At 35.5% G+C, this 16,728-nt stretch overlaps 2 protein-coding genes across 2 annotated transcripts; one reads left to right on the forward strand and one right to left on the reverse strand.

Annotated features, from left to right (window-relative positions):
- The first annotated feature begins 2,298 nt into the window (after window positions 1-2,298).
- Window positions 2,299-3,663, forward strand: LOC111793856 (protein RADIALIS-like 1). Its single transcript, XM_023675918.2, has 2 exons — window positions 2,299-2,630; window positions 3,390-3,663. Exon 1 carries the CDS (start codon window positions 2,387-2,389, stop codon window positions 2,627-2,629), a length of 243 nt encoding a protein of 80 aa, XP_023531686.2. The 5' UTR covers window positions 2,299-2,386; the 3' UTR covers window position 2,630; window positions 3,390-3,663.
- Window positions 3,664-9,910: 6,247 nt separating this feature from the next.
- On the reverse strand, window positions 9,911-10,610 carry LOC111793825 (protein RADIALIS-like 3). The gene is made up of 2 exons (XM_023675876.2): window positions 10,239-10,610; window positions 9,911-10,113 (listed from the first exon to the last, which is right to left on the reverse strand). The coding sequence occupies exons 1-2, from the start codon at window positions 10,499-10,501 to the stop codon at window positions 10,086-10,088; spliced, it is 291 nt and encodes a 96-aa protein (XP_023531644.2). The 5' UTR covers window positions 10,502-10,610; the 3' UTR covers window positions 9,911-10,085.
- Between the last annotated feature and the right edge of the window lie 6,118 nt (window positions 10,611-16,728).

Below are 16,728 nucleotides of genomic sequence, written 5' to 3' on the forward strand. Positions count from 1 at the left end.
TTAAATGTGGTACAAAACACAAGAGTTTCTCATCCAAAAAGTAGGCTATTTAGGGGATTAGTGATAGGTTTTCTGGATCACATTCGTAAAGTATCAAGACCCCTAGTCTGTTTTTACATGAGAGTTGATCTAAAAGCATATTTGTCAAAAACTATTCTAAATGCTACAATTATTTCACCCGACACTTTATTTTAAGAGAAGTTGAGTAATCAGCTAAATATCGTAACATTTATCTGGATCGAAGATGATTAATCACTTGAATAAAATCATTCATAAGAACTAAAATTGGCCAAAAGGAAGCTTGGAAATATTAGTCGTAGGATACTTTATGATTATAATGCATCTGACTAAGTAGACAAAGATCGAACTCTACTCAATTCTACTAAGTTGATTTTAACTTAATAGACGTGTATAATTTCAACTACCAAGTTAAAAGCTCGAATCCATTTATTTTTCACCGTTTGGTGCATAATAGCTGTGTACGGTCAATGGGATTGATTCTTGGTTTTTGCCTTTTTGGTCCACACCAACCTCCATGGAAGAGGCCAACAAAAGCTTACCCTACCATACAGAATTTTATTTAAAAACCTTTTTCTATTATTATTTTATTTTAAAATGCGTAAAATGATGAATTCAAACATCAAATTTTTTTTATCAAAAATATATAAAATTAAGGATTTAAACGTTAAATTTAAGAAAGACTGTTAATATTTTAATCTACTAAATTACCTACTCGATTCAACTTATTATTATTATTATTATTATTATTTTAATTTTATAAACAATAAACGATACAATTATCGAAGATTTATTAGAGATGTCAATATTTTTATTGGTAAGAGTCAAATTAAAATGGATGAAGAAATTTGGTATGAAGTGTTCAAAATATATATATAGTATGGGAAACTAGAAGCAAACATGTTCCAAGTTGTATAAATCATTTTATTGTATTGAATATTTCCCAAAAAGTATTCTTCAATCAATCATAAGATGGGCCCATAATAATATAGTGATAGTTGTCAAGTATCCCAACTCTTTCATCATTGATTTCTTAGTTTTTTATTTTTTGTATTAAAGTATATTTTACACGAACAGTTGATTCTTAACGGGAGACTAAAACTTATGGTCAACATTCTTCACATAAAATAATAGATTGAAGGAACACTTCATGATTTATTACTCACGGTACATCTGTGAAAGAAGTCGAGATCAAATTAGTTCTTATAGGGAAGGTGGTGGATAATGTGATTACTCCATTTTAGTAAACAATTGAGCCTAAGACAATAAGATTTGGGGTTAGAATTCAATTCACAATAGCTGAACTAAATTCAAGAGAGGCAAGAATCCTGATACTCACCAAAAGATTGTAAATCTTTGCTAGATAGTACGTTGAACGTTCAAAGATTTAGAATCATTAGCTATTGTACCAAAGTTCGGACAAAAGTGTTAGAGAAACAAGTTACAACCCGGGAGGGATAAAGGAAGGAAAAAGACAACAAAACCTTCACTGTGTTGTCCTTTTTACCACTGTAGTTTTGGTTAACGTCCAACATAGAGAACACCATGTTCGATGGAGAGGCAAGATATGCAATGATTGAAAATCAAAGAGAAAACCCACCAACCTGAAGCATTGGAATCCTCCCTGTTGTGTCGATGACCGACAACAGTGGTACAACAACTATATTTGAGGTGGATAGATGATAGTGATCAATGATGGATGCTCAAAAGAGTAGAAAAACTAAACTAATATCAACAGGTATCGAACACATGAGAGAAAGATGTAGGAAAATTAACATTAGCCAAGAAGTCAAGCTAGGGTGACAACTTGACATCTAGGGCTACATGTTCTGTGAGGAGAATCAACCTCAACTCGATTGTTATAGTTGAGTAGGTCAGTGATTCCTCGAGAAGATAAGTTTCTATTATCTTAAAAGTACATTCTAAAACTTACCCTCATTTTCTTCTTAAAATAATTGAATCGCTCTTCTCCCCATTTATTCAACCACGATTCTTTCCGTTTAGAAACATCGATCTTCGATCTTTTCTTACTCGGAAATACTTGAATACACTCTAGAAGATACTATTGCTTCTAGAATAGTACTTGTAGGAGGGGAAATAAGTCTTGGGAAGATGCTGATTCTCCATTTCCAAGTGTTGTTGCATCTTTTGTCGTTACTAAATCTCATGGTTTGTAAGGAGACAAATCATTGAAATGCCTTTTAAAGGTAATAACATTTCTCATTGCCCAATTGGATTTGCCCCACCTATCAACCTTCTCAATCCTTCTTATAAAGACCACCCACTGCCCTCTCTTTTGCCACACACATTGCCATTCTTTCCCTTGCAACCTTTTGAGCCCTTTCTTCCTTATTTTTATACTATTATCATGGCTTCCATGTCTTCCCATGGCTCTGCTTCATGGACTGCAAAGCAAAACAAAGCCTTTGAGGAGGCTTTGGCACGGTATGACCGAGACACACCTGACCGATGGCTCAATGTTGCAAGAGCTGTCGGTGGAAAAACCGAAGAGGAGGTCAAAAGGCACTACCAACTTCTTGTGGAGGATGTCAAGTTCATTGAGTCGGGCCGTGTTCCCTACCCGTATCGAAACTCAGGAGCCAGTAGCTAAGGTAACGTGATCACTGATGACAAAAATATGCATACAAAAAGAATCAAGATAATGTCGTTAGTGAAAACACTCGTTTATACACTCTGGTCAATAGTAACTCCTCGTAACTTTCAAATGGCTCAAAAGTTTTAGTAGAAGTCCGTATCTATTCATTGCAATAGAAACATGTTAATAAAAGTACATAAAACCAAAATATCCTATTCATTAGGTTCTCCTCATTCATATCTAAGTTTTGTTCCTGATGATGTAGAATGTTTACATCATCATATCATCTTTGAAATTTATTTTCTTTCGATCAATATCTGATCATAATCTATAATAGTAATGTAGCTAAACGTATCGATCAAAGTAGAAGGTCATACGTTCATCCGTTCGACCATGTTTATATAAAATAGTTGGTTAGTTGGGTTGAAGAAACCCTAGCCACACCATTGGGTTGTAAATGATCCCTTAGCTAGCTTGAAACGGATGTCATTATACAGTTTGTAAGTATATGAGCAGAGGAATGTCATTATCGATGAATAGAGGCCCCACAGTTGGGTTGGATTCTTGTGTCAATGAATGGCTATATGTTTCAATAAAAAAAACAATATAACTCATCGTCTTGTAAGCTTTTTGAAAGCCACCCTTCTTGTTCTTCCAAACTAAAGCTGCACCAATGTCTCAGCATTGGCTCTCACACCCCCAACAAAAACAAGAATAATATTATATTATTGTTCATGTTGGATTGTAACCCAATGTTTTTTTTTTTTAATTTCAGGATGAGAAACAAGAAGCTCCATTGATCATGATCGTGAAGTAATAGAAAAATAAAAGGATTGGAGGAAGAACCATTTGCTAATGATTTGAAGAGTTATAATATCTATATTTCATTTGATATTCGTGTTAAGCTTGAAGTTAGTTTATTAATTCCATCGACTTTCAATTTTGAGAGGAAAAGATCGAAAGAATTATCCGATTCTTTTAGATGGATAATGAATATTTATGTTGTTTTGCAATGAAATCTACTTTCAATCAAATTTTTATCTTCTCGACCTCGAAGCTTATCTAGTTGATATCATATTTGTCAATCATTGATCCGTTTCAATAATTCAACTCGGACTTATTTCTATAAAAGATTGAAAAACTTGTAATACCTTTAAATCAGTTTTTTCATAACTTTTACGAATTAATAACTTAATAAATTGTCGATGTTGCTAAAAGTGTTAAATTTATGATTTTGGTTTTTTATAAAGGATATGAAAGAATAAACATTTAACTATATCGCCATACTCTCCCATTTTTTTTAGACTTATTCAAATTAATAACTATTTTTATTAAGTTAGGTAACGACCTGAAATTTTCTACTTAATTTAAGGTCGCTACTGTATACGTATCATAAACATTGAATGCGGAAGACTTCATTTAAATTCCATAAAACATAACCTTTATCTTAAAACACAGCCATGGACTTAAGTGTTTCGAAAACATTTTTAAAACGACACAACAAAAGACTAAATAAAATGAATAAGGGTTTAAGTTAAAAACATCCTAGTCTAGCCTAAGTCTAAGAAAACAAATACTACTACCCTATGCATGTACCATGATCTCGAGTTGCGATGCCGTCGTCAGCCGTACAGGAATGTCTTGCCTTAACCTAAAAAAGTAAAGTAGCACGAGGCTTAAGTATTTCTAGAATACTCAGTAAGTGACCCCCTATCGGGGTTATGCAACAATCACATGCAATGAAATGATGGGACCTATCTTTCGTTTCGTTTCCTTTCGTTTTCCCTACGGTGTAATCCTAACAGGTAATCGTGGACGTGTACCATATACTCTACACGCAGCCCATATGTGTGAGTATGGGCTCACCCGCTAGTTCGCACACCGCTGGGCCACTGTCCCTAGCCGGTGGGCATACTCTAGGAGCCCTTATACCGGGACCCGTTAAAACTAGAACCGTCACGGCAGCGCTATGCAAGGCATAACGATCGTTGTCCTACCATTGGATGTATGCGTCCGTACCCTCGTGATGGGATAGGGGTATCCCCCCAAATGCATGAACACACAATATGCATGAGGTCCCACTACTCCTACAGTTATCATTAATAAACATAACCCCGAGTCACATTTTCATGCTTACATGTCATTCTCATTCTCATTTCTTTACATATCATACATATTCCTAGCGGGGTTATGTTTCATGCAATTTACCGTATTTCATGTCATACAATTCATGCAGTTACATTCAAATATTCATACAAACAAGCCATAATCGTTCAAGGGCCACGCATCGCCACATGCATAACATATCACATCAACTAAGCAGCATACATAACATACATTCACGTTCACATGATTTCGTACTTAAGCACATTAAACTAGCATACAATTTAATGACACGTGTCAACATACAGTAAATAACGCGTAACCTACGATGGGTGAGCCACTTACCTGGCTAGCTTAAGTCGTTGTCACGAATATATCTTTAATGAAAGTTTGATTCCGTCCTTTGAAATCCGGGTCAACCTATATGAGCCCATGACATTAGTTTTCGTGTTTGAACTCTACAACATTATTTCTCTAATTTACATTGGTCCATTGTTAAAAATATTATATATCTATAATTATATTTTTATTAACAATCTTATTTTCCATGGTTACTATTACAGCTATTTCAAGTTATTCTGCGTTTACTACTCTCTGTATTTAACTAATGTGTTTACCTTTCCCTCTATATTTAGTGTGTGGTTTTTAATTCTCTAATTTTTTTTATTTTTTATTTTTTATCGTTTTCCTTTTCATTCTGTTCTCATGCATTCCAAATTTCTAATGATCATCTCTGTTTAATCTTTCTTATCTCAGTGTTTCCTATTTAAAAAGTTTTCTTGACCTTTCTATCTTTAATCTATTTATTTGGTCTTTCTATCTTTAATCTATTTATTTGGCTATGATAAAAATTTAATCTAATATTACTAATTTGACTTGTGATTTACTCGAATTGTACAAATGATCGACATTTAGTTTCTAACTCAAACCTAGATCATTGTAATAATTCAATGAAATCTAACTATAATGGGTTGTGATTTCTAAAAAAAATAGGATAAAAGAAAATGAAGATTTAAGATATACCTTATTGATCAGATCTATCTTCACGTAAATCTCCAATGAATCTCAACTGGGTAAAGATTATTTTCTTTTTTTTTTTCTCAAGTAAATCTGACAATTATTGCTTTTTCTTTTTGACAGTTACTTTTAATGATGGGTTGAGGAGAGATAATTGTGGGAAGGGATGAGAGGTTATAATTGTGGGAAGGGATGAGAGGTTTAGTGGAGAGAAGTGGGAAAATGTTTTTTTTTTTTAATTAATTAATTAATTAATTTATTATTATTATTATTTTAACTATTTTTATAATTATTTTTATTGGTTTATTTCTTTATTTATTTTTGGGCTATTACACGGACACTTTTCCCAAATCCTTATAGGTGTTTGTAGGTTACCGATCGATGTGGAAGAGTGTTCAAAGTTGTGCCGTCACAAAGAGGATTGTTCTAAAGCGTCAATTCACCTTTGTATTTGAGTATTTTATATTTTGATTGTAATTGTATCCCAAACCCATTTTCTCGTTTATAATAACTTTCAATGACACCTTGTAATTGAATTTCCTTTCGTATTTTGGGGTGTTGTTTGCTGGTTTTATTTTAATTTTAGTTTTACCCCTTTTTTTTTTTTTTTTTTTTTTTTTTTTACATTTTAATGTCTTTTCTTTTGTCTTTTTCTTTTTACTCATGGTCTGGAGTTTCGAAGTCCCGAAAATTAAGAATTGGATTTTATTTTGTATTTTGTGGTATTGTTTGCTAGAGGTGTACATGGTTCGGGTCTAGTTGGGTTGAAAGATTTTTTTGGACCAACCCAAAAGTTCAGATTGGTTGGATTGGTCCAATCCCAACCCAACTCGAAAATTTTCGAGTTGAGTTCGGGTTGTTCCAAACTGATAAGAGAAAAGAAGTCGAGCAGAGAAACAATGTAGCGTCGAGCGGAGAAGTCCGATGTAAGTGGAACGGATCACCAAGCAGAGAGACAGTCGGTGACGATGTCCGACGAAAAACACAAAGACAAGATCGTGCGGAGAAATGAGAATTGAGAGGAGAGTCTGAAAGAGAAATAAAGAGACGAATGTTAGCGACGTCGACGTCTGTTACGAGATGAGAACCATGTCAATAGAGAAATAAAAAGACGAATGACGAAGCCGAACGCTCTGAGATTATGACGATGAAGACGAAAAGCAGAGAGACAACGAGAAAGATGAGAAACGTGAAAAAGTGTGCTTCATTATTATAATTATTAATTCAATCCCGAGAGAAGAGAAAGAGAGAAAGAGTTATTAATTCGATCTCGTGCATGGAAGAGCAAAAGAGAGTGTTGCATCCTCAGAGTGCGCCATGTGGCAGACAACATGACTCATGATTCAAACTCAATTCAATAATTTAAATGAATCCAACTCAAACTCAATTCAAACTCTTGTAATTTAGGTTGGGTCGAGTTGGGTTCTTGTGTTAAGTAATCATATTTTTTAGATAAATAGGGAGAGTTATGACTGGTTTTTAATATTCTTCTATGCTTCCATAAAGTCTTACTGGGTATGACTTGAACATACGATTAAGAATTTGGGAAGCCTCTTTGTAACAATTGCACCCCGACAAGGACTAATTTTTTTTTTATTTATTGTTTTAAGTTCAAACTTTCAAAATTTTATTGAGGCTAGACCTTAGAGACCGACCGGGAAAACAAGCCCACCTCACGTGCGTTCACGTGCCTCCTCACATGGTTGGAGGTCATCCACGTACGCACTGTCACAAATGCACTCGACAGCGAGACAATGATTGTATTACATTTGTTCTAATCCAGCAACCAAGTCAACTATGTGAAAGTCGAACTTTACAGATAATCTTATGTATGATCAAGCCTTAAGTCACGTTTGAGAGAAATGTTTTAGAAAATGTGAGCGAGAAAATGAGTTGAAAACAATTTGAAGAAAACAATGTTATAGGCTAAAAACGAATAAGCAACAACCACAACTTTGATAGCTTATAACCCGGGTAGAAAGAACTGATAACTAATCACATCCCCATGGAGTACATTTTGAGGTATTTTAGCCCTGACAGGTGTAGACATGATTTTGATGAATGATTCTACACCTTTGTATTGATATGACAAGAACAGTAAAGATCTAATGCATCTAAAAGTAAAGGAGTTTGAAACTGGCATTGGGTCATGGGCAAGACTTCTTGAACAAGCATGACTAGGATATATATAAACTAGAAATCACTTCATGCAGGTGGAGTGGCGAAACTAAAGAAGACACATGTTAGACAGAGAGAGGGAGAGTGCGACTAATCGAGCATGTGACACGTGTTGCACAACGAGTAAAGCAATACATTGGCATCTTGTGAAGACGCATGTCACATGACCCGATTTGACCCACACCTAGGTTTGACCTAAAACCACGATCCGTTAACCCATTCTCGACTTGGTTTAGCATCTACAACCTTAGTTGACCACCTGACCAGATGTGATCTTTCCATGCCTCTCTAAGCACGCCACATGTTGCACTATAACGTGTGCGGTTACTTATGAGTGAAGCAATGCATATTCCTTCCCATTTGCACACGTGAAGGTGCGTGTAAGTTTCTTTTCTGCCTCTTTGACTGTTTTTCATCTCGGTTTCAATACTTACCTCAATTTTACTTGAATTAGAATCTACCAATGAATTTTTAAGAAATTTTGAGCTTTCAACAAGAGGAAAAGCAAGCTTGGGAAGCGCACGATCCATCGAGTAAGTAACCACTCAAACTTTTTTAAGAATACTTGTAAGGATTGCTAGGACGTGTTAGCATATGAGCATTCCTTACCTTAGGTGGCTAGAATATGCATATTCAGACTTCATAAAAGCAAATTTTGGATGAGAATGCATTGTATGTATGTTATGGATAACTGTTATAACTCTAGAATGAAATTATGAAAATCATGCTATTTTTATACTTTCCCCAAGAGTTAGAAACTGATGGCCGGACTCAATTTCAAGTTGGGAAATTTGGACAAGTAAGCTAGAAAAGATGTATGAAATTACCAAAATACACGACAAGTTTTATGATGAATGTTATTTAATATGCTTTTTGCTGCGTTAGAAAGAAGGATGTGCTATTTTGATATGTTCTCCGTGTCACGGATGAATGTTAACTACTCGTTGAGTTTGCATGAATATTTTAGCTTACGTTTTTACTGTTGTGAATGATTAAATTATATATCCCGTGCTTTAGGTTATTGATAAGAATATCTCTCAAACACGCATGCATGAGAGAACCAAGTTAAGATTAGGATGCTAGAGCTAAAATGGTTTTTACATTGACCTAGGTCAATACGTCTCCAGTAGACTGAGCAACCTAGAATCATGAGCGACAATCAGAGATCTAGACCTGAGTGCACCCAGAAATTGAATTAACCTCAAGGAGTTAGTCTCAAGCATCCTAAAAATATGTGATGAGATTTAAACAGCTTAGACGCCCTAAGAACCTAGTAAACCTCCACGACACCAAAGAAAAGTTAAGAAACCTTATGAGACAGCTAGCAGCATGAGTAGTATTGACTTGAAGAGTTATTATTGTATGTACAAATGGGTCAAGATCCCAGGTCATGACCCGTAAACCCGCCTTGAGAGGGTTGAGAGACTACATAAGTAGTTTTGCTCATGATAGGTGTCACTATCGTGTGTAGAAACAATCAGGAATCTCCTAAGCGGGCTCGATATACTATAAAACCGGCCTTGAGATAAATGAGAGACCACACGAGTAAACTAAGTTGCTGGCAGACACATGGTCGCTCCTCTAGATGTTGACTTTATGATCTTTTTTTTCTATAGACCACGCGGGTAAACAAATTGTTCATAAATAGGCAGTTAGATTGTTCGTAATATGCAAACTCAGTTAGTGAGGTTTTGTATTATCTCAATGGAATGAATCTCGTTCTTTGATTTACTTTTAAAATGGTACTCATATAAAGTTTGACTCGTTTCTATTAAAAATTATGAATTTCTAACGTGCACGTTTTTTAGTTCTTCACCTAAAAATAATGTAAACGTTGATCAGTCTAGAGTTTTAGAAAATTTGATCTGTTTGACGTTGAAGATTAGTGAGAGAAGTAATCTCACATTGACTAATTAAGAGGAAGAACATGAGTTTATAAGTAAGGAATACTATCTCGCAAAGCCTAAGTGGACAATATCATACCGATGAAGACGCCCGTGATTCCGAATATGATATCAGAGTCATGTCAACCGAATCTTTCAATATTGAACAAAAGGTAATATATAATTAACAAATAATAATGAAGCAAATCGTTAATTGTACACAAAAGGCTTTAAAAGATAAAGTTGTAGAGTAAAATAGGTATGAATCCACGCAGCCATTTGAGCCAACTTCATTGAAACTTAAGCGACTTGAGCAGCCTAGCAATAGCAATAGCAAAAGCAAATTATTCAAAGAAAAAAGCACAACCTTCTATTCCCTCATTGATGTACAACACAAAAATTATAAACCATATTTCATATCTTTGATCATCTTCATCACTAACCTCAATTCTTCATCACCATTTCCGGCAGCTCTATAATTTGGAATAGGAACACACCCCGACTCAATCCGCTGGAGATCTTCCAAGAGTATCTCATAGTGTCTTTCGACTTCGTCCGCCGACTTCCCGCTGACGGCCTTGGCGACGTTCTGCCATCTCTCGGGCGTCTCTTTGTCGTAAAAAGCCAATGCCATCTCGAACAGCTTGTTCTGCTTTGTCGTCCACATCGCTTCCGGTCGGAGATGCTTCAAAGAGCTCGAAGCCATTGAGAAAAGAATTGGAGAAGAACAATTTTGAGATGGGGTTCTGGTTTAGATGGTGATCAATGGAGAAACTGAGAGAGATATACATATATTGGATGCAAGTTGGAAGAATCTGTGTGTTGGCGAAAGGAGAAAGTGAGAGGAGGATGAGTGTGAAGATATAAAGTGAAGAATAAGTTATAAAGGTGAGAAGGCTATTTGATTTTTGTTAAAGTTTTGTGGGATGGGATTGGTCATATTTAGATATACACTTATAAACACTTGGGTTAAAATGATTGATTACCACTTGGAGATGTAGGAGAAGTTCTTTTCCCGGAACCACAAAAACTTTTGTGTCTCTTTTTTTAGTTTTTGTTTGTGGGTGCGTGAGTGGGATCGATCTTACTTCTGCTTTCACTTCAACAATTGGGTATCAGAACATTTTGATTGTGATATTCTGCTACAACAATTGGGTATCATAACATTTTTTTTTTTTTTGTGGCATTTTGCTACAACAATTGGGTATTAAAACATTTTGGTTGTTGCATTCCGCTACAACAACTGGTATCAAATCATTTTTTTGTTGTGGTATTATAGCACAACAAGTGGTATCAAAGCATTGAAGGTTTTGACATTTTACGTAACAAGTGATATCAATGCATTTTAGTTATAGCATTCCACTACAACATCTGGATATCATATCATTTGAAGGTTGTAGCATTGGTGCACAACAAGTGGTATCATAGCATTGAATGTTCTGATATTTTGTACAGCAAATAGTATCAGAGCATTTTGGTCGTGGCATTAGTACATAACACAATTTTGAGTTACTTAAATTATTAAAATAGTTGTGTTAAATAAGCATCTAGAGCGCTTAATAATATTTCTAAAGTGTTTATTGAGAAACTTCGAAGGATGTTTTTGGTTTAATTAGTTAATGGAAGATAGATTTGAAGCGTTAATTAGTTTTTCTTTGTCCTTCGAGGGAAATTAGTGTGTTTTGGAGTGAATAAGGTTTGCTGCTTATGGTCGCGTCAGATGTCCTAATCATGCTTGTCTAACACATGTTTCCATCTAGTCCAAACTCCTCTTACTTGCTTTCACGTTAGTTAGGTCTTTACTATTTTTATTGTGTCAACCGGGGGAGTCTGACCTTTTACCAACATCATATCTACACAAGGAAAAGTACTTGTCATTAGTTGGTTATTAGGGGCATCCCAAAAATGTTCGAGTTGAAATATGGCTTTCAAATTAAGTTCCTAATCAGTGAATGCTCCCAAGGGGAGTGGTGATGTCATACGTAAAAAGGAAAAGACTTACAGAATGACAGAGGCAAATAGAGTTTTTGCAGATTTTAGTTAATCCATGAATGATTTATATAGACAAAGGACCCATGGATCCATACATCTCCATTGGGAAAGAGTCAATAGAAAAAGAAAGAATTGGAATTGAGTTTTGATAGTTGTTAATTATTCCTACCTAGTTTATATGCTATCAAAACTATAGTTGTTGCCTATTCCCTTTTAGACTATAACATTGTTTTTTTTTTAAATTGTTTTCCATTTATTTTCCCTTCACATTATATAAAATATTTCTCTCAAACCTGAATTAAGGTTCGATCATACGTCAAGATTATCGACAAAATTCGACTTTCACATGGGTGACTTGTTCGCATGTCGCACCATCGTTATCCCGCTGCCACAAGAGTGCGATTGTGACAAGTGGTCAAAACTGAGTCGATTCCTTGAATTTAGTAAATAAACAAGCCTGATGAAAAATAATTAGGCAAGTCTCAGGTTGACCGATTGGTAGAGATCGAAGATTAGTTGCTATACCTAATTGAAATTCCTGATGGAATGGGGCTTTTGGAATGGTCAAAGAGATGGCAATCTGCCTTGATACAATGCCCATCCATGAATTAATGTTAAGGTGAGACCCTAAAAGACAAGTTTACAACTATGGGTGGCTTGAAATGTGGGGATAATTCGAGGGGCTCTGTTTTCTGGATAGATGAACGTATGGAGGGCCAAGACAATACCCAACAAGCGATCATTCATATGGTCTAAAAAATATCTAAGGACTTAAGAGCAACTTTTGAAGTGGTCATGACTCAAGTGGTGGTATGAGCCCAAGACTAAACCTCACCATGAGAACGGTAGGGAATCAAAACCCAGCTACGGGTGCAATCCAATATAACAAGGTAATGGTCTTGGAGCCTAAGTCATTATGTGGAGTTCAAGATGCCAAGACTCTAGAGAACTTTATCTTTGACTTCGAGTAGTACATTTGAGCCGCAAATTGTTGGCAACAATGCATCTATCTAATGATACAAAATTATGATAGAGATCCAAGTACAAGAACATTGAAGATGGTCAATGTACTATAGACACTTTTGAGAGCTTATACAAGAACTTCGCTCATAGTTCTTCTAGAGAATGCTAAGATAAAAGCAAGAAGTAAGTTAAGGGAACTGAGGCATATTGAGAATATTTGAGACTATGCTAAATAGTTTTTTGAGTTTATGTTGGATATTTGTGACATATCTGACAAAGACAAGGTCTTTAGTTTTGTTGAGGGTTGAGTCGTGGGCGAAGATCAAGCTCTATAAACAAAGAGTTCAAGATCTTTCCATGGCCTATGCTATAGTCGAATGACTGTTTGACCTAATCAACGATCAATCTCAAGACATAATGCTGAACCAGGCTTCCACAAGTGAGGGTAATAGAAATTACCAACCCAACTCTCACCTTTGTGGCAGACTTGAAGCCAAAAGACGAGTATGTGAGCCCTCCCAATAGAGAGATAGAACTCCGTGGCTGAGAATAAAATGGCTGAAGTTGAAACATACTAGTTGAAAGGGTTGAAGACCCCCGCATGGGAAACTAAAGTACTTATCTGCTCTCTAAAATAGAGTGGGAGAGATAAAAGAGCCAATGAAATAGGGTCGTATGTATGCGTGGCCTAGGTTAACAATAGAGTAGTTAAGAACACTAATGCTATTACGATATGAAATTTGAGGCATCAAAAAGTAAGACCGACTAACAAACTATACAATGCAAGCATGAATATATGAGAAAACAATGATAATCTACCATAAAATTTCACACGATTTTTAACCATTGAACGATATTTCCAAAACAAATATAAAACTTTATACATGTACATAGTTTCGTTTGTTCATAAAAGAGGAAACAAGATTAAGATACAAAAGATGTATATGATATTACAAACTGCAAAAATATGTGGACGAGATAGATGCCCCAAGTTGATACCCCTCTATGGCTACTGAGCTCTCGAGCACTCCCTCATCTTGACCAAGAGCATCATGCACCTGAAAAAAAATTGTAGTAAGGGATAAATTATTAATAAACCATTAAGCAAACTATTTATAGTCTCTAATCACATCCTTAACCTAATAGAAAATCACAGACTTTACTATATGCTGTGGAGGTTCAACTATTATTGTTCATGGATTTGGGAAGCTAGCCTAGCCTTCACAACTGTAACCAATATTCGAAGATTAGGCATTATCCCAAATAACTTTGTACGAGGTGCGAGACATCATGGTCAGTACTAGTTTGCTCATCTTCCATGGGAGGTTAGGTGGCCAACCCATCCCACAGGTCATGAAGTCACCCAAGATTGGGGGCGCTACCCCTTGGTACATGCTAGCTCCATTGGTTACCTATCTGATCAATACCCTCCGTGCAGGGTAACCACTGACTACTCACGTGATCATCGTCTCTCATGATTCTATGACGCATATATCTTTAGAGGCGTTTCATCCTAGGTCACAATCTAGCTAAACTAATGCTCTCTTCCTAGACATAATCTGTTTCTACAGCTCATTCTCTACCGAAGGAATTAATACATTAAATCACCTTGAGCTATGTACTGTTAATCATGCATACAATCACATATGCTGAATGAGGTGATAACATCCATCAAGCACCAGAGTGCATATACACAAATTTTCATCCATCGTCTCGGCATAATAATGTACAAGTAGCAAAATATAGTACAATGCCTTATACAAGAATCAATGTGGTTAATCTCATGTTGTATCTATTTACCTAAGCACATGTCTTACCGAAACTAGCAGCCTAGAATGTAATTTTCCTAGCATGCATGTAACACTAAACGATTTCTACAAGTATTTCTTCTTAATTTTCGTGTGGTTACTTACAAGATTGCCACATGCCTTCCCAAATACGATTCCTCACTAAGTAGGTGTCCAAAAATTCTAAAATTTCTCTAGTGGAACCTAATTCACATAAAAATTGGGACGAAAAATGGGCAAACGAGCATCGAACGACAAGAAAAATTGAACTCACGCGCCGAAAGCGGTCTCACACTCACTTACCATGCGTGAAAAAAGGAATGTAGTTGCGGATCGCGGGTCGGTATAATGGGTTGGTTTGAGTCTTAGATGTAGGTTGCTACGTTGGTCGGCTCTCAGGTCGTGGGTATGGGTTTGGGTCGTGCGCAGATCTCGAGTTGAATGAGGTTTGTATCGCATGTCGCTACTGAGGGGGGAACACGTTTCTCCACTATGCATGTGACACATGTCTGCCTCTAGATGGGATACACTTTTGCCCTTGTTGGTCGACATACGATTGGCCAATGTTCTTCCACTCTCATGCATAATTTTTTCCAAATTTTCTTTAGTTTCTACATTCCAAACAAATTTCTTTGCTTTTCTTAACTTGAAACGAATTACTTCCTTCGTGAAAATTGTAGATCTCATATCTAGCAATCCCAAAGTAATTTATATACAATTTTTAGTCAGCCACACACTTTAATATAAGCATTGAAACTTCAAATTTTATTCTTTCTTACCAGTATTAACGATGTTCCAAAACTTAGATTCTGATGTGATTCTTAGTTGAGCTTCAACACCAAACTTGTGAGAATCCTCTCCTAAATTATCATATTCCAGTATTAGAACCTAATATCAACATTAACTCTTGAATCTTGAAGATAATTCGAGACCAAATACCTATGAGCTTCCTCAAGTTCTTGGTCGTATGAACTTCCCTCGAGTTCTGGGTCGTTTCATGGCGAAATCGATTGATCAAAATGCCCAAACCTACTCTCCTAGATTCATTGAGCCGTTCTTGAGAGGAATCCTTGCCCGATTCGTTCTACTAGTGTTCGATCAAATTCTTTGAGTTCCTCTTCCTTCCCCTTCTACAACTCTAATTTTTTTTTCCTAACTCTCCTTTACTCTTCACACTCCTAAAAACAACCAAGTTAGAAAAAATTAATTTTGCCGGAATGTTGACTTTGACCAAAAAAAACTTGACATTTTTATTTCATTTTTTCTAGGTCATACAAGAGAATTTTTTTTCCTTCTACATTTCTTTGAAATTCAACCTCTACCACTTCCGATAAAATCCCAAAATTTTGAAAAATAAAGAAAAAAGTCAAAGATATTACTTACGTGTTGAGCTCGAGTGTTACAAGAAATTTCTCTATGAAAGGTCATAGCTATACCTAAATTTTATTTTCTTCGTCTAGAGCTCGAGCAATTGTAGCCTTTTGTTCAAGGGTCAAAATCTCTAAACTTATTTGGAGAATCAACTATCAAAAAACCGCAAATCCTTAGTAGCTGCCGACATCGTGGGTATAGAAGCTCGATCGAAGTATTAACTAAATCCTCCCATTCTCTTGACTAAATCTTCCTCCTCCTCCATCTTTTTCTTCTTCTTTAAAACGTCACGGATATGAGATATGTTAGTTGCAAATCAAAATTAGATTATGAGATGCGATGTTACACTGAGAGACCTAGGCTCTGGATAGAAGTAAGATCAAGTTGAATGACTTGGTTTAGCATGGCAAGTGAGTTCTGTCACAAATGATTGAACATGCACTCACAGACATCGATGACACTGATTTCACGGCCTTAATGCACCTTAAGTAGAAGAAATTTTTTTTTTTCTTTCATCCAACATTAAATTTTCATTAAGACCATATGTGTTATCCAAATTAAATTTGCAAAATACTTGCATTTTCTTTATTATTTTCATACTTTTTAATAATACTTTTGAAATTTTAATCGAAATCTAACTTTAAAATGTTCTATAAACCACATTACTTCAAATATTATTTTTTTCTCGAAGACATCATCCACGAATATAAACAACATTAGTAAATAACTTGAAATGACAAAAATGAAAAAAAAAGTTATACGCAATTCAAAAAAATAAAAAGGAAGAATCTAATAGTACGAAAATATAAGGAAAACTAAA

The sequence above is a fragment of the Cucurbita pepo genome, chromosome 4 (genome assembly GCF_057944985.1).
Source record: "Cucurbita pepo subsp. pepo isolate OVF chromosome 4, ASM5794498v1, whole genome shotgun sequence".
Classification (NCBI taxonomy): domain Eukaryota; kingdom Viridiplantae; phylum Streptophyta; class Magnoliopsida; order Cucurbitales; family Cucurbitaceae; genus Cucurbita; species Cucurbita pepo.

Coding starts and splice junctions, on each gene's coding strand:
- LOC111793856 (XM_023675918.2), top strand. CDS start 2,387: ATGGCTTCCATGTCTTCCCATGGCTCTGCTTCATGGACTGCAAAGCAA.
- LOC111793825 (XM_023675876.2), bottom strand. CDS start 10,501: ATGGCTTCGAGCTCTTTGAAGCATCTCCGACCGGAAGCGATGTGGACG. Junction 10,114..10,238: donor AATGGTGATGAAGAATTGAG/GTTAGTGATGAA, acceptor TGCTATTGCTAG/GCTGCTCAAGTCGCTTAAGT.